At 38.5% G+C, this 21,657-nt stretch overlaps 1 protein-coding gene across 19 annotated transcripts in view; it reads right to left on the minus strand.

The window, feature by feature from the left end:
• The window catches only part of CADPS2 (calcium dependent secretion activator 2), a 591,939-nt gene that overhangs the window by 79,911 nt on the left and 490,371 nt on the right, over window positions 1-21,657 (minus strand). For all 19 annotated transcript variants that reach the window (XM_045166445.1, XM_045166444.1, XM_045166437.1 and 16 more), the window contains one exon: window positions 13,455-13,611. In XM_045166445.1, coding sequence (XP_045022380.1) covers window positions 13,455-13,611 — 157 coding nt within the window. The remainder of the gene's footprint in view (window positions 1-13,454; window positions 13,612-21,657) is intronic.

Below are 21,657 nucleotides of genomic sequence, written 5' to 3' on the forward strand. Positions count from 1 at the left end.
ACCCACTCCAGTATCCTTGCCTGGAGAATCTCATGAACAGAGAAGCTTGGCGGGCGACAGTCCATACGGTCACAAAGAGTAGGATGTGACTGAAATGACTTCATGAACTGTAGCTCACCAGGCTCCTCTGTCCATAGGATTCTCCAGGCAAGAATACTGGAGTGGGTTGCCATTTCCTTCTCCAGGGGATATTCCTGACTCAGGGATCGAACATGTGTCTCCTGCTTGGCAGGTGGATTCTTTACCACTAAACCACCTGGGCAAGCTCCTCTACTGGATATAAATGTCAATTTTGTGTCTCTTATTTCATTATTATTATTCCTTTGGGCACGCTTGTAGGATCTTAATTGCCTGACCAGTGACCAAATCCGGGGTCCCAGCAATGGAAGCCTGGAATCCTAATCACTGGACCTCCAGGGAATTCTATGTTTATTATTTTAGTGAATGTACCAAAGGGAGTATTTCTTCTGTTCAATTATGACTTGACAGCAGACTATTACATCCTGCAGAATTAGGAGAAAATGGAGATTTCCCTTATTTCCTAAGTACGGTCACAAGTGTTGAATTCTGGCCAAAAGTTTGCTCACATTTTAGCAGAGCTTTCCTTTTTTATTAAAAATATCAAATTATAAACCCAAGTTCCAAAGTTTTAGAAAATTGGTAACTGGTAGTACTACTTCTTTAGTAAAAGGCAAGGAAGGATGAAGGGAGAGATGGTACAGAGGAGAGAAAGGAAGAGGAAAAATGAGAAGAAATGAAGAGAAAATACACATAGAAAGGTAAAGAGAGAGAGAGGACTCGGTTTCAAAAAGCAAGACTCCCTGGATACAGACGACACTATACTTGTGTATGTAAATGTATGCTCCTTTTCTCAGTTGCCCATATGCCAGTTTGCATCCCACTCCTATCAGACACTGTCAAAAGCCCTCTTAATACATAGCTCCAGGCATCAGAATGAGTGCGTCTATCTTCCCCATATGGTGTAATGAGGATGGGTTAGGATTTGGGACCGCCACCTGTCCAAATCAAGCCTTTACAAGGCATCCACTGCAACAGCTCATTGGAAGAGGCAGGTTCTCAACACGGCATCATTCAAGAGTGTCGTGACCTTATACCAGAGGTGTGGAAGTAGAAAGAACTGCTCAGAAGATTCTCACATAGTGGTTATAAGAACGTAAGTGGAGGACCAGCATCTACTTTGTTGATAAAAGTATTTTTTTCCAAAAGATTCCATGTTTTCCAAATACCACCTTGTCGAAAATAGGGAAGCATCAATGACATCAAGGCCAACAGTACAATTAGAAATGGCAAAAAAAAAGTAAAAGGCTTAAATAAAAGGTAAACTGGGGTGCAGATGTGCCCAATTATTTTGAGCATTAATTAATTAATTCCAATAATAAATTAGTGTTGATTATTTACATACCCCAAAGAGTCTTACATTTACAAAAGTACTCATCATAGGCTTTTAACAGTCAGATTTCAACAGAGAATTTAAACTTGATCCATTTAGTAACAATTACTAAGACAATAATCGCTGGAAAAATTAAGAATATGCAGATAAAGGAGTTCATGTATTGTGTTTAGGGTTCATGTATCTCCTTTAGGGAGAGGGGAAAGGCTACCCACTCCAGTATGCTGGCCTGGAGAATTCCATGGAGTCCATGGAATGCCATGGGGTAGTAAAGAGTCGGACTCAGCTAAGCAACTTTCACTTTCTTCTGTTGACAGAGCATATAACGGGATCCCCATCACAGGAAGTATGAATATGAAGTTCAGGAGAAAAGCCAGGAGGACTGTAGCCTAAAACAGCATTATAGAAAAATAAAACACACACACACAAAAGCAAACCAAATGTACTCCCCACTCAGATACAGGAACAGTACCCAACCAAGAGTCTGGGACATTAAGCAGCCACTCAGTAAATATGTGTTTACTGAACAAGTATCAGTAAAAATCCAACCCCTAAAGGAAACTCAGAGAGCATCCCACTGAAGTTTAAGTAAAATTTGGCAAAACTAATACAGTTATGTAAAGTTTAAAAATAAAATAAAATTAAAAAAAAAAAGAAAACTCTTCAGGTTTCATTCTCCATTAATTAAAAACATGATCAGCAATTTAATATAGTTTGGTAATATTTAATTTATACTATATTGGAATGAGAACCTCCTAAAACCACACCCAACCATCCCTTTCCTCTCAGTGCAGTTTCAAAAAAAATTATTTGTCTATTTGGCTGCTCCAGGTCTTAGTCATGGCAGGCAGTATCTTTTAGTTACAGCACATGGGATCCAGTTCCCTGACCAGGGATGGAACCTGGGTCCTCTGCATTAGGAGTGCAGAGTCTTAGCCATTAGACCACCAGAGTAGTTCAGGGCACTTGTTAAAAAGTCTCTCTCTCCCTAAAGATAGGAGGTTAGAAGGAGTGAGAGCACTGATGTTATAATGTTTATAATTTGGGGGGCAACAAATCCAACAAATCCAAGTTTAAAACTATAATTAAAAATGTCAGAGCACGTAGTACATATAATTGAATTGCAGCTTTATAATCGGTTGCTTTATACTTAGTAGTGCCCATAGTAGCGCCCATGGATGGGCATAGTAGTATATGCCCATCTCCATTAGATTATATCCTTTTCAAGGGCAGGAATTGTTTTTTATTTATGTACCAGTCATGTATGGATGTGAGAGTTGGACTGTGAAGAAGGCTGAGCACCGAAGAATTGATGCTTTTGAACTGTGATATTGGAGAAGACTCTTGAGAGTCCCTTGGACTGTAAGGAGATCCAACCAGTCCATTCTGAAGGAGATCAGCCCTGGGATTTCTTTGGAAGGAATGATGCTAAAGCTGAAACTCCAGTACTTTGGCCACCTCATGTGAAGAGTTGACTCATTGGAAAAGACTCTGATGCTGGGAGGGATTGGGGGCAGGAGGAGAAGGGGACGACAGAGGATGAGATGGCTGGAAGGCATCACTGACCTGATGGATGTGAGTTTGAGTGAATTCCAGGAGTTGGTGATGGACAGGGAGGCCTGGCGTGCTGCGATTCATGGGGTCGCAAAGAGTCGGACACAACTGAGTGACTGATCTGATCTGATCTGATCTGACTGACTGAGAGTTGGTAAATCGTAGGCATTCAGACCCTATTTCTTATAGAATTAACTCAGGGAAAAACAAACTAATATAATCATTCAGCAACTTCTATTTTAGTCCTCAGTCATGTCCAACTCTTTTGGGACCCCATGGACTATAGCCTGCCAGGCTCCTCTGTCCAAGGGATTTTCCAGGAAAGAATACTGGAGTGGGTTGCCATCTCCTTCTTCAGGGGATCGTCCTGACCTAGGGATTGAACTGGTGCCTCCTGATTGGCAGGCAGATTCTTTACTACAGAGCTACCTGGGAACATTCAGCAAGGCTTAAGGCAAAAATAAACAGAAAGTCTTGTCTAGCAATTCTCATGCTGCCTTTCATGAGATTAGTATTAAAGCCAAATGGGAAGGTCTGGAATTTTACTCCAGTTACACGCAGCCTTCTGATCTTTGGGGTTATGTCCCTCAATACCGTCCTGGTAATGGAAACAATTGAATATGGCAGTAACACTAACTTCTAAGAAAATACACAAATAGATTAAAATTTAATGTCTACATGGAGTAAAGATTCTAGAGAAGAATTCAATATAAACAAAACTAGTGAGTCATTGCATTTACGCTCCTTTTACTATACTGATGGGTAAAACAAGTTGTGACACATAATTTTGAATTTAATCAACTTTGGGATCGGAGTCATTTTCGTATCTTAGTGGTCATTTCATCGTTTGTAAGAGCATTATAAATCTAAGTGGGCACACAGCCCTGCTATAATCTAGAAGTTACATTCAACTGTTCCTAGTAGATGCATGTACAGATCTATCTGTAAACACTAATTTGTGAATTTCAGACATACAGCTCATTTAAGCACTGAAGGAAGAATGACATGCACGTGCCAGCCCTCCATATTTCAAAGCTTGAAGATTAACCTAATATACAATATGGTGACCTAACAGTTCTTCATTTGAAAGAAATCTGAAAAATAATCTCTGATACAGCCGAAGTGTGAGAATAACCCAGCGGGATTTCCACCTCTTCATTTCTTAATGAGTTTTTTGATAATGAGAGGTGACTTTGCCAGTCACTCTGGGCTCTATTATGGCTAATTTGACTCCACTTCACTCTCCTTGTTAATTATTAACACTAGCCTTTTTATCCTCATGAGACCACATTCCAATTTTTCTTTTTTCGATTTTTATGAGCCCATCTTTATGAAGGTGAAAGTCTTGGAGAATAGGTTTTCACTTAGTGTAGAACCTGAACATTTATTATTCGTTTAGGCAGAGATGCCGTGACACTGATTATATAAGCACGGGTGTTCTTTGGGATGGCTTTAATGTGCTAGCAATGTGAAAAAGGCTGTTAATTAAAGAAGAAGCACCATGGTATTTTTCACCTGGGAATCAGTTCCCAATAGAATGGTCATTTGCCACTTGCTAGCATATCCACAGATTAAAAGGTGACTAGCTCCAAGGGTTTGCCTTTCAGTAGTCCTGAGAGGAATGATTTGTGCTATTTGCAGATGGCTTTCATTTATCAGCAGCAGTCACTAGCCCTACCTATTATCCACAGGACAATTGTGGAAAATAGCACACAAGGGCAGAGTCTATTTGTACCAGCTTCACAGTCATTCAGGATCATTCAACTATCATGCTAATTGCTTCATTATGAAAACATTTATTTTCACTAATTTTAATACATCTCTTTTTCAAAACTGTTTCCTTAGATACCATTTAAAGTGATTATCCATCTAATTAAGGCTTTAGTTGGGGAGAGTGCATCAGGATGGATGGAGGCAGGGCGGAGAGGCAAGCAGGAGTTCAGCCTTTTTTGGACAGAAATGAAGGAGCCCAAGTTTGTTTTCTTCATCAGTTCTGCTCTGGGAACCAGTGGATGAGCCTGTGAGGGGCAGGAGATTGGGGACAGTAGCTAAAATTGTGGTGCAGCTGGTACTCTTCCCTTGAGGAAAATCACGTTGCATCTCTAAGGATTCTCGAGTCTAAGACTTTCCCTAATCATGCACAACTGGAAGGAAACACACCTACCCCAGACACAATTCTTTGCTTCCGCTCCTTAAAACAGCAACCGAATTTGCTATCTTGAATCTCTTTCCCTCTAATTTGTTCAGTCCCTGGAATTCTTGTCATGGATGTTTTACAGTGGATGTGCTAAGATAATACTTTATCTGGTCCTTTCTGCATGCTTTAACTAACCTACTTCTTCTACCTCTATAATTCAAGGTCCTGATAAACATTTTATTAGACAGGAATATAAGTTTAAATGGGCTTCCCTGGTGGCACAGATGATAAAGAACGTGCCTGTGATCCTGAACACACTGGTTCGATCCCTGGGTCAGGAAGATACCCTGGAGAAGGAAATGGCAACCTATTCTGGTATTCTTGCCTGGAGAACTCCATGGACAGAGGAACCTGGTGGGCTATAGTCCATGGGGTCACAAAGAGTCAGCCATGACTGAGTGACTAACACTTTCACTTTCAAAAGCTTAAAGAATCTACTATCTTTAAAAATATTATCTTACTTTCTAATGTCCCCAGAATTGCATTTGTTATTGCAGACCAAGTGGTCAGGCTCCAACTCACTGCTGTACTGGTTTCCTGTCAGCAAGCTCTAGCCGAGGTACCTTACCTCCCAGGTACCTCGCCTCCTAGATGGAAAATGAAGATGTTTGCCTAAGATCCTCTCCACTCCCCTAAAGATAAACAATTATTTTTAAATATCAAAGCATAAATGTTTTCACAAAATAAAGATGGTAAACATCCAGTGCGAACAGCTAAACTATTCATTAAAAAACAAAGACAACTCAGCTAGAAAGCTTCTAAGCACAAATAAAGCACAAATTCTAACTAATATCTGTGTTAGAGGCACGTTAGTAATTTTTATTTTGGAAAAGCAGACATAAGTATGTGACATCATTAATAATAAATCACAACCATTTAAAATTTCTGTATAATTAGTGGTATGCTACTTGTGGGGTAACAGCTGCTGCTGCTGCTGCTAATTTGCTTCAGTCATGTCCAACTCTGTGTGACCCCATAGATGGCAGCCCACCAGGCTCCCCCATCCCTGGGATTCTCCAGGCAAGAACGCTGGAGTGGGTTGCCATTTCCTTCTCCAATGCATGAAAGTGAAAAGTGAAACTGAAGTCGCCCAGTCGTGTCTGACTCTTAGCGACCCCATGGACTGCAGCCTACCAGGCTCCTCCATCCATGGGATTTTCCAGGCAAGAGTACTGGAGTGGGTTGCCGTTGCCTTCTCTGGGGTAACAGCAAGCACTGCTATTCAACAAATTATCTCACCTAACAAGACTGGACAGTTCAGAGCAATCTGTTCCTATTTACCCCTGACTAGTTAAGGTTGAAATTAATTAGAATTTGGACTATAATTCTAATTGGGTCAATATGGTAAAAACTGTCATGCCATGGCAGTGATATAAGAATTTTTCTTTGGGGATGCAGTGGTAAAAGGGTAGAAATTTTATGTTTTTCCATAAGCTTTCCAAAAGGACAATTTGGGGGCAGCTTTAGGTTGACATTTAACATTTGAACTGAATTCACTAAACGACCATCTGAACATTTCAGAAATTTAATAAAACAAACACATGATTATTAATAATAATCTTCATTATTATTATATTCTTCATTATTATACTACAAGCAAAAAAATTTATGTCTTAGCAGCTAGTGAGATATTAATACTAAGCAGTCTTGGCTTTGGATGATAACTTGTGAGTTTGAGTTGAAAGTTACTGTGTTCTATTTCAATTCCCCAGACCACATCGTTTTCCCAATACCAAAAGGAAATTATGGCACAGGGGAACTTTTCTATTTACTTGACTACACAGAGGAGCTGTTTTTCTCTGAAATAATTGATGCTTTCTAAAATATGTTAATCACTGCAAAATCAAACCTAACTGCAAAATTGCCCCCCAAATGGACAGCACTCAAAAGAGATCATTAATAAGTGCTTCTGTGTGATTAAGTAACATGTATAAAAATGACAAAACACACTATGTTATGCATTTTATAGTAGCCAATATTATATAAATGGTTTAAACAGGAGAGGAATATGACATTCTTTTGAATTAAACATTTGGTTAAAAATCACATTCTCTTTTAAAAATCAATTTTTCCCTTTTAGTGTTTTTTTTTTTTTTTGGACATTTTAAGAGATCTTAAAAATAAAATTTAAAAGATGTTAATTTATTGGCATCATAGCAGAGGTTGCCCAAGAAAATTTCTAAGAAATCTACAACATATTTTGTTTTCACAATAAATAAATTGCAATATATTGAATAAGTTAAATCATCTTTACTGTGAGCATTAATAAGTATTTTCATCTTAAAATAACCCTCTAATAAATTTAAATATGGTTGATTCTTGAATTTTCACGCAAGTGGAGAAAAGCAATGTTAGAAATAATCCTATACTTATTTATTTTCATTTAGGAACTTAATGCATAATATATTCATCATTTTTGGCAGCAGGTTTATTGCTATATATTTATCATAAGAAAATATTAAACCTGACTTGTAATTTCTTAGCAGAAAAAAATGATGATAAGAGGCTGGGAAAGAAGAAGGTTATTTGAAGTCTGCTAGCTGGAGAATCCCAGGGATGGGGGAGCCTGGTGGCCTGCTGTCTATGGGGTCACACAGAGTCGGACACGACTGAAGCGACTTAGCAGCAGCAGCAGCTGGCAGGAGGGAACTAAACTAGAACTTAAAAACTGGTTGAAGACAATTTGCAGAATAAATGATTCGCATATGGATAACTGGGTGTAGCAACTCCTAAGAGCAGACATTGTTGCTGAAACTGAAGTAGAAATTGTAGCTTAGTTCTTTGACTTATTAATAAGATGTTTTTTGAAATTAAATTGGATAAGAGAATGAATAAGATGGCTAAAGGAATCATGATTGAAATTTTAACTGATTAATATCTAAAATATTTGTTTAGCATTCATTATACATGAGTTATTGCCTTCTTTAATCCTCACCACCAATGACACTGCACGTACTATTATTTCTTTATTTTATAGATAAAGAACTTAAAGTTTACCAAGATTAAGTGATTGTCAAAGGTCAGGTAGCAACTAGCAGAGACAGATGTGAATCTGTTGGGCACTAAAGCCCATGTTATTAATTATTACCACATGATGCCCCTATTACTAAAACAAAGGTTCTTACCCTGATATCCAAAATACAGATGTCCATGGGGAGTCCAATATTACACACAATTTCATATCTATGTAGATGTTTTTTCCCAATAAAAGAGCTGTAGTTTTAGCATAGACTCAAAGGGATGAATAACCAAAGGAAGGTAAGAAATGATGGACTAGAGTAATGAACAAAATCAATAGAGTAATTAAAAAAAAAGATAAAAGTCCAAAAAACGATTTAAGTTTAAACCTAGAAATACAGAGTAGTGATATCCTGGAAAGAGAGAAGGAAAAAGATCTGAAGTTTTCAAAGACAGCAAGTGTGAACTGTATCACCAGTGTGACTAAGCTCCTGGGAGAGAGAGGGCAGTCATGGGCTGCAGGAAGACAAGGCAGAAGATGGGCAGCTCTTCTTGGGGCCTGGGTTACTCAAGTCATGTTGTGGGCACTGTGTTCTACTTAGCACCACACTCCAGAGCAATACTGAAAAATGGAGTAAGGTCTTTTGAGAGGAAGCTGATAAGAATGGTAATGGGCATGAAAATGCTAAAGCCTGAGGCCAAGGGTGGTGGCGGGGAGGAGCAACCCCACATCCAAGGAGCCGTGGCTGCGCGGGCACAGGAGGGCCTAGAGGAGCTATCCTACATTGAAGGTCAGGAAGGGCAGTGGTGAGGAGATACCCCTCGTCCAAGGTAAGGAGCAATGGCTGCGCTTTGCTGGAGCAGCCGTGAAGAGATACCCCACGCCCAAGGTAAGAGGAACCCAAGTAAGACGGTAGGTGTTGCAAGAGGGCATCAGAGGGCAAACACACTGAAACCATACTCACAGAAAACTAGTCAATCTAATCACACTAGGACCACAGCCTTGTCTAACTCAATGAAACTCAGCCATGCCCGTGGGGCAACCCAAGACGGGCGGGTCATGGTGGAGAGATTTGACAGAATGTGGTCCACTGGAGAAGGGAATGGCAAACCACTTCACTATTCTTGCCTTGAGAACTCCATGAACAGTATGAAATGGCAAAATGATAGGATACTGAAAGAGAAACTCCCCAGGTCAGTAGGTGCCCAATATGCTACTGGAGATCAGTGGAGAAATAACTCCAGAAAGAATGAAAGGATGGAGCCAAAGCAAAAACAATACCCAGCTGTGGATGTGACTGGTGATAGACGCAAGGTCCGATGCTGTAAAGAGCAATATTGCATAGGAACCTGGAATGTCAGGTCCATGAATCAAGGCAAATTGGAAGTGGTCAAACAAGAAATAGCAAGAGTGAATGTCGACATTCTAGGAATCAGCGAACTGAAATGGACTGGAATGGGTGAATTTAACTCAGATGACCATTATACCTACTACCTTGGGCAGGAATCCCTCAGAAGAAATGGAGTGGCCATCATGGTCAAAAAAAGAGTCCGAAATGCACTACTTGGATGCAATCTCAAAAACGACAGAATGATCTCTGTTCGTTTCCAAGGCAAACAATTCAATATCACAGTAATCCAAGTCTATGCCCCAACCAGTAATGCTGAAGAAGCTGAAGTGGAACAGTTCTAAGAAGACCTACAAGACCTTTTAGAACTAACACCCAAAAAAGATGTCCTTTTCATTATAGGGGACTGGAATGCAAAAAGTAGGAAGTCAAGAAACACTTGGAGTAACAGGCAAATTTGGCCTTGGAATATGGAATGAAGCAGGGCAAAGACTAATAGAGTTTTGCCAAGAAAATGCACTGGTCATAACAAACACCCTCTTCCAACAACACAAGAGAAAACTCTATACATGGACATCACCAGATGGTCAACACCGAAATCAGATTGATTATATTCTTTGCAGCCAAAGATGGAGAAGCTCTACACAGTCAGCAAAAACAAGACCAGGAGCTGACTGTGGCTCAGACCATGAACTCCTTATTGCCAAATTCAGACTTAAATTGAAGAAAGTAGGGAAAACCACTAGACCATTCAGGTATGACCTAAATCAAATCCCTTATGATTATAAAGTGGAAGTGAGAAATAGATTTAAGGGCCTAGATCTGATAGAGTGCCTGATGAACTATGGAATGAGGTTCGTGACATTGTACAGGAGACAGGGATCAAGACCATCCCCATGGAAAAGAAATGCAAAAAAGCAAAATGGCTGTCTGGGGAGGCCTTACAAATAGCTGTGAAAAGAAGAGAAGAGAAAAGCAAAGGAGAAACAGAAAGATATAAACATCTGAATGCAGAGTTCCAAAGAATAGCAAGAAGAGATAAGAAAGCCTTCTTCAGCGATCAATGCAAAGAAATAGAAGAAAACAACAGAATGGGAAAGACTAGGGATCTCTTCAAGAAAATCAGAGATACCAAAGGAACATTTCATGCAAAGATGAGCTTGATAAAGGACAGAAATGGTATGGACCTAACAGAAGCAGAAGATATTAAGAAGAGATGGCAAGAATACACAGAAGAACTGTACAAAAAAGATCTTCACGACCCAGATAATTACGATGGTGTGATCACTGACCTAGAGCCAGACATCCTGGAATGTGAAGTCAAGGGGGCCTTAGAAAGCATCACTACGAACAAAGCTAGTGGAGGTGATGGAATTCCAGTGGAGCTATTCCAAATCCTGAAAGATGATGCTGTGAAAGTGCTGCACTCAATATGCCAGCAAATTTGGAAAACTCAGCCGTGGCCACAGGACTGGAAAAGGTCAGTTTTCATTCCAATCCCAAAGAAAGGCAATGCCAAAGAATGCTCAAACTACCGCACAATTGCACTCGTCTCACACGCTAGTAAAGTAATGCTCAAAATTCTCCAAGCCAGGCTTCAGCAATATGTGAACCATGAATTTCCTGATGTTCAAGCTGGTGTTAGAAAAGGCAGAGGAACCAGAGATCAAATTGCCAACATCTGCTGGATCATGGAAAAAGCAAGAGAGTTCCAGAAAAACATCTATTTCTGCTTTATTGACTATGCCAAAGCCTTTGACTGTGTGGATCACAATAAACTGTGGAAAATTCTGAAAGAGATGGGAAAACCAGACCACCTCATCTGCCTCTTGAGAAATTTGTATGCAGGTCAGGAAGCAACAGTTAGAACTGGACATGGAACAACAGACTGGTTCCAAATAGGAAAAGGAGTTCGTCAAGGCTGTGTATTGTCACCCTGATTATTTAACTTCTATGCAGAGTACATCATGAGAAACGCTGGACTGGAAGAAACACAAGCTGGAATCAAGATTGCCAGGAGAAATATCAATAACCTCAGATATGCAGGTGACACCACCCTTATGGCAGAAAGTGAAGAGGAACTAAAAAGCCTCTTGATGAAAGTGAAAGTGGAGAGTGAAAAAGTTGGTTTAAAGCTCAACATTCAGAAAATGAAGATCATGGCATCCGGTCCCACCACTTCATGGGAAATAGATGGGGAAACAGTGTCAGACTTTATTTTTCTGGGCTCCAAAATCACTACAGATGGTGACTGCAGCCATGAAATTAAAAGACGCTTACTCCTTGGAAGGAAAGTTATGACCAACCTAGATAGCATATTCAAAAGCAGAGACATTACTTTGCCAACAAAGGTCCGTCTAGTCAAGGCTATGGTTTTTCCTGTGGTCATGTATGGATGTGAGAGTTGGACTGTGAAGAAGGCTGAGCGCTGAAGAATTGATGCTTTTGAACTGTGGTGTTGGAGAAGACTCCTGAGAGTCCCTTGGACTGCAAGGCGATCCAACTAGTCCATTCTGAAGGAGATCAGCCCTGGGATCTCTTTGGAGGGAATAATGCTAAAGCTGAAACTCCAGTACTTTGGCCACCTCATGCGAAGAGTTGACTCATTGGAAAGGACTCTGATGCTGGGAGGGATTGGGGGCAGGAGGAGCAGGGGATGACAGAGGATGAGATGGCTGGATGGCATCACTGACTCGATGGACGTGAGTCTCAGTGAACTCCGGGAGTTGGTGATGGACAGGGAGGCCTGGCATGCTGCGATTCATGGGGTCGCAAAGAGTCGGACACGACTGAGTGACTGATCTGATCTGAAATGACTGGGAATAATGGCTGGAGAAAGAACATATGCAACAAAAGAAGGACATTCTATTGACCTAACAGAATAAGTCAGAATCAGAGGTTAGGAGGACACAGAGTTCAACCTGGCTTAAAGTGAGAGGAATGTCCTGGAATAGGGAATTAGTGACTCCAAGACCACTACAAATGTAGAAGCAAAGGCTGTCAGTAGAAACCAAACTTAAGTTGAAGGGAAATTAAAAAAAATTAAATTTTCTAATGGAGTATAATTGCTTTGTAACATCACATTAGTTTCTGCTGTACAGAAAAGTGAATCAGATAATATGTATACATATACAACCTGCCTGTTGAGCCTCCCTCCTACCCCGTAGGTTATCACAGAGCACCAAGCTGAGCTCCTTGTGCTATAGAGCGGCTTCCCATTAGCTGTCTATTTTACACTTGGTGGTGTATATATGTCAATGCTACTCTCTCAATTCTTCCCACCCTCTCCTTGCCCTCCTGTGTCCACAAGTCTGTTTTCTGTGTCTGCATCTAAAAAATCATCATAGGAAAGGCCCACAGGAAACTATATGCTAAGAAATGCCTCCAAAATTTCAGATGAAAACCTGTGTCTATACAATCTGCTAGAAGACCACGGACCAGAATCATGATAAAAGTTATTACTGCATTGGAAAAAATGTCTCAGCAGAGAAACTGTATATTCTCTTTAATTTCTAAATGAGAGAGAGCAAGCCATACCACAGGGCAACATTACTATCATCTGTAGAACCGAATCTGTTCCGCAAGCATTAGCACACTGTGGATTAGCAGAAGCCTTGACATGGCAGGACATCTAGAATAGTAAGTTTCTAGGATGTATTTCAGGGATGTTAGCATTCTCAGGTACTTTAGAAATATTGATCTTTGAAGATTTTCTGATTCACAAGAATGAGAAGGTCCCTGTGCTATCAGTACTCCTGAAGGCAGGAGGGTAGGCATCAGAGCAACTTTGGGGGCCAGTGGAACAATGTGAGAGTGTTGCTGGTCTCCCATGGACCCCAGCCAGATATACCTGGGGAATGAGGAAATGTGTAACCTGGGTCGATCCTTGTTGAGCGAGTGCTAGAACTCTGTAAATACACACTCACACACACAACGTTCTCTCCTCTTCCTCATTTAACACACTAAAAGAAATGCAAATGCTTACCGTCATTTCTGAGGAAATTATTAAGCAGTTGGAAAAGAGGAAAACTGTCCCAGGAGTCTTGTGGTTGTGCTTCAAGTGCTGTATCCATATCCACCGTGAATAAAGCCCAAAATTTCTCTGCATGCTCCGCTAATAAATCAGGCCACCAGGCAAATGCCTGTAAACAAATAAAGAAATAATGTAAACATAGATTACTTGATAGAAACGCACTGTGAAATACTGTGAAATACTGTGAAATACTGTGAAAATGTGACTAAAAGTGAAATTGTAGAACATTATTGTAGAATGATACCAAATGTTTTAATATTTCTAGTCATAGAGAAAAATAATTGAAATAAATACACCAAAATATTCATAGTAGTTATGAATAAATTAAGACATACAAGGAATTTTTGTTTTACATATTTTTCAAATGTTTTAAATTGATGTGTTTTTAGAAATAAAATGTCATTTTGTATTTTAACTCTGTATTAGATTTCATGTTTATCAATACAAAATTTGCTTACTATTTAAATATATATCCATAAAATGATTTCTCATTTAAAGAATTACATTTTACTTGTAGTACTTTTTTATGAATCAAGAGTCTAATACTAAAACACACATTCAGACAGAGGGATTTCCGGTCCCTCCAGTGTAAATTAGGTCCCACTAGATAGGACCTAAAAACTCTCTGCTGTTTAAATGGATGAAAAGAATATTTACTTTTTAGGAAGTTCTCGAAAATAATGTGACCTGTCCATGGAAACTGGAAGCAGGCCCACCAACCAGCCCACCTATGGATCTGACCAGCCAGACTACCTAAAATATCTGGCTGAGCTGACTGGTGAAGGCCTTTCCTTGCTGAAGTCAGTCTGTAAAGAAAGGAGGAAGTGACAGTTTCTTCAAAGCACAACAATAATGCAAGACTACAAGAAATATGAAGAATCTAGAAACAGGACACCAAGCAAAAGAACAAAATAAAGCTCCCATAGCCAATTTCAAAGAAATAGAGACCTATAAAGTTTCTAAAAAAGTTCAAAAACTGTTTTAAAGCACTTTAGTGGGTTATAAGAGAGAGAAAAAAAAAACCCAGATAACTAAATGAAATCAGGAAAATAATATAAGAAAAAAATGAGAAGTTCAACAAAGAGAACAATAAAAAAGAACCAATTATTAATCTGGAGCTGAAGAATACAATAACCAAAAAGTTTAAAGGGTAGCTTCAACAGCAGACTTGATCCAGTAGAAGAGTGAAGCAATGAACTTGAAAACAAATAATTTGAAATTATCTAGTCAGAGGAATGAAAAAAAAAGATCAAAAAAGACTGAAGAAAGCTTATGATATTTGTGGTACATCTTCAAGTGAACCAATCTGATATGTATTATTAGAGTCCCAGAAACAAAAAGAGACAGAAAACTTATTTAAGGAAATAATAACTGAAAACTTCCCAGATCTGGGGAATGAAGTGAACATACAAATTGATGAAGCCCAAAAGATCCAAGCTGGGTTGACTCATAGTGAGACATATTATAATTATAAAATGTCAAAAATTAAAGATAAAGAGAGGATTTTGAAAGCAGCAAGAGAAAAATGACTCATCATATAAAAAAATAAGGCTAATATTATCAGATTTCTCAGCAGAAACCCTGGAGGTTTGGAGGGAGTGGTAAGATACATCCAAAATACTAAAGAAAAACTGCTAACCAAGAATATCATACACAGCAAAACTGTCCTTTAACAATGAAGGCAAGATAATGACTTTCCCAGACTTAGTGAGTTAGTCACCACTAAACCTGCCTTATAGAAAAGTGTGAAAGAAAATTCTCCAAGTTGAAACAAAAGGATGCTAAATCTAACATAAATATGTATGAAAGTATAAATATCACTGGTAAAGGTAAATATATAGACAAATAATACTGTAATGCTGGTACATAAATAACTTTAAACTGTACTATAAAATCCAAAAGAGGAAAGTATTAATAATAACTATAACCATAAAAATTTGTTAAGGGATATATATTAGTACAGAAGAGGTAAAATTTGACACCAATAACATAAAGTGTATTCAGGAAGTAAAACTGCAGGGTTTTGTATGTGACTGGAGTTAAAAATTTAAAATAGATGGTGAAAAGATCTGAAGTCCAGCTGAAAGGTAAGTCTTATCTATCAATAATTTTAAATGTAAATGGATTAAACTCTTTACCAAAAGACACAGAGCGGCTGAATGGATAAAACCACAAGATACAACAATAAGGTTGCTTGCCTATGAGGAAGTCACTTTAAATTTAAGGACACACATAGGCTGAAATTGAAGGGGTATAAAAAATATTCCATGCAAATGAAAACCAAAAATGACCAGTAGTGGCTATACTTACATATGTTAACAATTACCACAAGAAACCAAAAGGTCATTACATAATGGAAAAGGGTCAATTCACCAGAAAACTAGGATAATTATGAATATATAAAGCATGCAAATGGTTGGAAAGATGCCCTGGAGGAGGGCATGGCAACCCACTCTAATATTCTTGCCTGAAATATCCCATGGACTGAGCAGCCTGGTGCGCTATAGTCCATAGGGTTGCAAAGACTCAAACATGACTGAGTGAATGAGCATGCATGCACATACATGGGATATAAAATCAGCGGATTCATTTTGATGTTTGGCAAAACTAATACAATTATGTAAAGTTTAAAAATAAAGTAAAAAAAAATCATGTGCATTTCTGTATACACTAATAACAATCTGAAAAAAATTAGAAATCTAATTAGAAAATCTGAAATTAGAAATTAAGAAACAACAGAGTAAAAATTCCTAGAAATAAACCTAACAAAACAGGTAAAAGATTTGTAAACTACAAATTATAAAACACTGATGAAAGAAACTGAAGTAGTCGCAAATAAATGAAAACTACCCAGTGTCATGGATTGGAAGAGTTTATATTGTTAAAATGCCCATATTACCCCAAACAATCTACAGTTTCAACACAAACCCTATCAAAATTCCATTGAACTTTTTTTTTACAGGAATAGAAAAAAAATTCTAAAACTCATATGGAATCACAAATGACCTCACATAGCTAAAATAATGTTAGGAACAAAGCTGAAGACACCACACTTTCTAATATCAAAATAGGTATATTACTAAGCTGTGGTAATTAAATCAATCTTGCACTGACATCAGTACAGACACCTAGACCAATGACACAGAATACTGATCCCAGAAATAAACCCACACATACATGATCAACTAACCTTCAAAAAGGTTATATTCTTGAGGAATATAAAATGAGGAAAGATCAGTCCCTTCAATAAACAGTGCCAGAAAAACTGGATATTCACAAGCAAAATAATCAAACTGGACTATTGTTTTGCATCACATACAAAAATCAACTCAAAAAGCACCAAATACTTAATCTTAAGACATGAAACTATGAAACTCCTGGGAGAAAACACAGAGAAAAAGCTTCTTAGCTTTGCCTTGGCAATGGTTTCTCAGATATGACAACCAAAAGCACAGACAACATAAGCAAAAACAAGCAAATCATCAAACTAAAAACTTAATGAACAGCAAAGAAAACAATCAACAAGGAATGAGAGAAAATATTTGTAGGCCATATACAGGATAAAGGGCTAATATTCAAAATACATAATACATTCCTACAACTCAAAGCAAAAACAAAACAAAAGAAAAAATAAATAACATGACTAAAAGATGGACATAGGACCAAACGGACATTTTTCCAAAGAAGACCAACAAATGGTCAACAGGTATATGAAAAGGTTCTCAATATCACTAATCATCATTTGATTTTCAAGTGCAAATCAAAATCACAATGAGATATTACCTCATACCTGTTAGAGTGGCTATTACTTACAAAAGCAAAAGATAAGTTTTTTTGAGGTTGTAGAGGAAAGAGAACCCTTGTACACTGTTGATAGAAATGTAAATTGGTGCAGCCACTATGGAAAACAGTATGAAAGTTCCTTCAAAAATTAAAAATAGAACTCTCACATGATCCATCAATCCCATCCTTGGGTATATTTCTAAAGGAATTGAAATAAGAATCTCAAAAGAGATATTTACAGTCACAGTCAATGCAGTACTATTCACAGTAGCTAAGACACAGAGGGCATGACAACTCACTCTAGTATTCCTGCCTGGAGAATCCCCATGGACAGAGCAGCCTGGTGGGCTACAGTCCTTAGGGTTGAAAAGAGTTGGACACAACCGAAGTGACTGAACATGCATGCAAGACACAGAAGTGAGCCATCACTTTGTTGACCAAGGTCTGTCTAGTCAAAGCTATGCTTTTTCCAGTGAGAGCTGGACCATAAAGAAAGCTGAGCGCCAAAGAATTTTTGCATTCAAATTGTGGTGCTGGAGAAGACTCTTGAGAGTCCACTGGACTGCAGGGAGATGAAACCAGTCAATCCTAAAAGAAATCAACCCTGACTATCCATTGGAAGGACTGACACTGAAGCTGAAGCTTCAATACTTCAGCCACCTGATTCGAAGACTTGACTCTTTAGAAAAACCCCTGATGCTGGGAAAGATTGAAGTCGGAGCAGAAGTGGGTGACAGAGGATGAGATGGTTGGATGGCATCACTGACTCAACAGACATGAGTTTGAGCAAACTCCAGGAGATGGTGAAGGAAAGGGAAGCCTGGGGTGCTGTAGTCCATGGGGTCACAGAGAGTTGGACATGACTTAGTGACTGAACAACAATAACAAAAGCCCACAAATGAATGACTGGAAAACAAAGTATGATAGGTACACACAATAAAATAATTTTCACCTGAAAAAAAGAAGGCAATCATGCCATTTGTAGCAACATGATTGAACCTGGAGGACATTATTTTAAGTAAAATTATCCAGACAAAGGACAAATACTTTACATAATCATACTTAATGATTTATATGAGGAATCTAAAATAGTCAGTTTCATAGAAGCAGAGAGTGGAATGGTCAGAGAGTGGACTGACTGGGGAAAGGATCTAAAAGGAGGGTATTCGTGAAAGTGTGGTGATGGTGGTACAAAGATTCAATTATATAAGGTGAACACATCCTAGAGGTCTACTAACAGCACGGTACCTACAACACTGCATTGTATACTTGACATTTTTCTTAGAAGGTATATCTTATTTTTAGTATTCTCATTATGTGCGTGTGTTAGTCACTCAGTTGTGTCTGACTCTTTGTGACCCCCGGACTGTAGTCCACCAGGCTCCTCTGTCCATGGAATTCTCCAGGCAAGAATACCGGAGTGGGCTGGCATTCCCTTCTGCAGGGGATCTTCCTGATCCAGGGATCAAACCTAGGTCTCCTGCATTGCAGGTAGATACTTTACTGTTTGAGCCATCAGAGAATACTCACACAAAAAATAATGTGAGCTTTTCTGGCTATAGTATCTCAGTTTTGTTTTAATCTGAATTTTTCTAATTTTGGATGAATTTAAAATGTTTTAGGGCTCTCTTTCGGAGAAGGCAATGGCACCCCACTCCAGTGTTCTTGCCTGGAGAATTCCAGGGACAGGGGAGCCTGGTGGGCTGCCGTCTATGGGGTTGCAGAGAGTCAGACATGACTGAAGTGACTTAGCAGCAGCAGCAGGGCTCTCTTTACACTGCTTTTAGTGAAATGTCTCTCAGGTCTCCCCCCCCTCTCCTTTTTAAATGTAGCTTTTGATAGCACTATAACTTTTTAACCAAGTAACTATAAAACTATCACACGCATTTGTGTGATACAGATACTTTTGTTATTCTTTCAATTAAAAATAACCTTAGATAAGTTTCATCATACTATACTCAGAGAAGTCCATACTTATTTTGAAGAACTTTCTAAGAACATATGAGATTTGTAGTTGCAAAACTCCATTAATTTCTTCCAATGAAAATTAAATTATAATAAAAAAAAGCCAAACCATAAACCAAAAAAAGTGGATTATAAGATATTGACATATTGAGTATTTTCTTAAAAACTTTTGCCACAGTAATAATGTTCAATATATTTATAAAAAATATTATTGTGTAACTAATTAGTAGGTGGAAAATGAAGAAAACAATAGTTAAATAAAAAGGGTGGTATGGCACAAATAACAGACTCTAGTGTTAGGGACATTTTAATGGTTGACTCCATGCATATAACTTTGACTTTGCTGTTACAAATATATGAATGTAAAAATCTGTTGGAAGCCATATATTTTATGTACATCAAGCTATTGCTCTTTGAAAATATTATATTTGAAATTTTTAAATTTAAATTTCTCTTAGAATGAGTTTATGACAATAATATAAATGCAAAAAAAAAATAAAATAAAGTAGCAGACACAATTTCATTGCATGTATCTTGCTCCTGTCTTTTAGAGCTGTTAATGACACAGATAAGAAGAATTGGATTCTCTCCTCTGAGTACAGCAGGATAGAAATGCTAGGAAAAATGCAGTACTGCAAAGAGAAACATTTTCAAAGTCTCACTTCCAGTTCACAACCAATAGCTTTGTGAAAGGTTCAAATTAAGAAAATAACAGTCATGTTAGGTCACGACTGTCTCAAGACTGAGAAAAATTTCCAAAGCTCTTTTAAAAGTTAACTTGGAAGATAGAGCCATGATGGAGAATGGAAAGCAATGGAATATAATTTTCTTAAAAACAACACACACACACACACACACACACACACACACACACGCACAAAACAACTTCAGGTTGGCAAGACTTTGCTATCGACTTGAAATTTTCATTATGTTTTACGGATGAATATATTTTATGTTTTAAACTGTATTTCTGATAATGTTATTCCTGCTGAACGTAAGACAATCTGTGATGGATACTGATTGTTCTCATGATTAGCTGAGAAAGCTTTAAGCAGCTACTGTCTTTGAAAATGAAAAGCAAGGGTTGCAGGCTGTTACCTTGAGAACACAGGATCAGTTCTACCACCTGTCTGTCCCCTTCTGCATTTTGCCACCCCTCTGGGTGGCAGTCCTCCCACTCTGGGTTGGTAGTAAGAAGAGAGGCTGTATAATTTCCTACCTACACACCATTTCCTGGGGGTGGCTGAGGCTCCTCAGCATGAGGGGCGCCACCAGGGAGGGGAAAACCCTTCTCAGAAACGCGTTCATCTGTAGGGCACCAGTCAGAAGTCTTGGCCCTAAAGCTAAGCCACGAATTAGTGTAAATGAGACAGCAGGAGCAGAAAGCAACGTTTAACTTGATTAAGAAGAAAGTAAAACAAAACTTGATTGCAGTTCTTTAGCCATACTATTTCTATCAAAATTCTAACAATAGATAAATCTTGTATGGTGAGAAAGATATTTGTGGCTGATAATACTCTGAAAGCCATGTTTGTTTACTCAGTGAAGTTGGAAACAGTGGCAAGTAAGACTATCTCTGAAACTGGAAGAGTACTGAGCTTTTGAACTTGGTGAGACTTGAGTGCTCATGGGCAAATCAGTTCGTGGATGGATTTCCACTTCCTCATCTGCAAATTGGCAGTAACAATACTTGTCCTAGCCTCCTCCAGGCTTGTGTGGAAAAGTCAAGGGATATTATCAGCAACACAAAAATGAGTCAAAATTCACACAAATCTTACAATGTTAGTTTTAGATGTTTTAAGAATAGTAATGTCCAATATGAATGGAATAGTTTCTATGTGCTGTTCAAAGACTTTCTGCACATTATTTTACTTAATCCTTTCAGGTAGATGGTACAATTATCCTTATTTTACAGGTTGCATGCTAAGTTGCTTAAGTTGTGTCTGACTCTTTACAACCCTATGGACTGTAGCCCACCAGGCTCCTCTGTCCATGGGTATCTCCAGGCAAGAATACTGGACTGGGTTGCCATGCTCTTCTCCAGAGGATCTTCCCAACCCAGGGGTTTTACAGGTTAGCAAAGTCAGAAAGATTAAGGAACTTGCCCAAAGTCATAAAATTAGTAACAGAGCAATACTTTGAATTTCAGGTCAGCTGGAGTTGTAGAGACCAAGCTCTTACATATATGGCCTCTTCTTAATCAACTCTATATAGAGCACACTGCCTTTCTGTCTTTCTAGTTTCTTAATCAACTACATATTTAGAAGCTGTCTATCTAGTTTCTTAATCAACTATATATATATAGCACACTGCCTTCCTGCTCATCTGTTTGTCTATCTAGTTCTGCAGATCAGACCAATGTTTTTGTCCTCTGAGGATGTTCTTGCCAGAACATCTATTATAGTCT

The sequence above is a fragment of the Bubalus bubalis genome, chromosome 8 (genome assembly GCF_019923935.1).
Source record: "Bubalus bubalis isolate 160015118507 breed Murrah chromosome 8, NDDB_SH_1, whole genome shotgun sequence".
In the NCBI taxonomy this organism is placed as follows: Eukaryota; Metazoa; Chordata; class Mammalia; order Artiodactyla; family Bovidae; genus Bubalus; species Bubalus bubalis.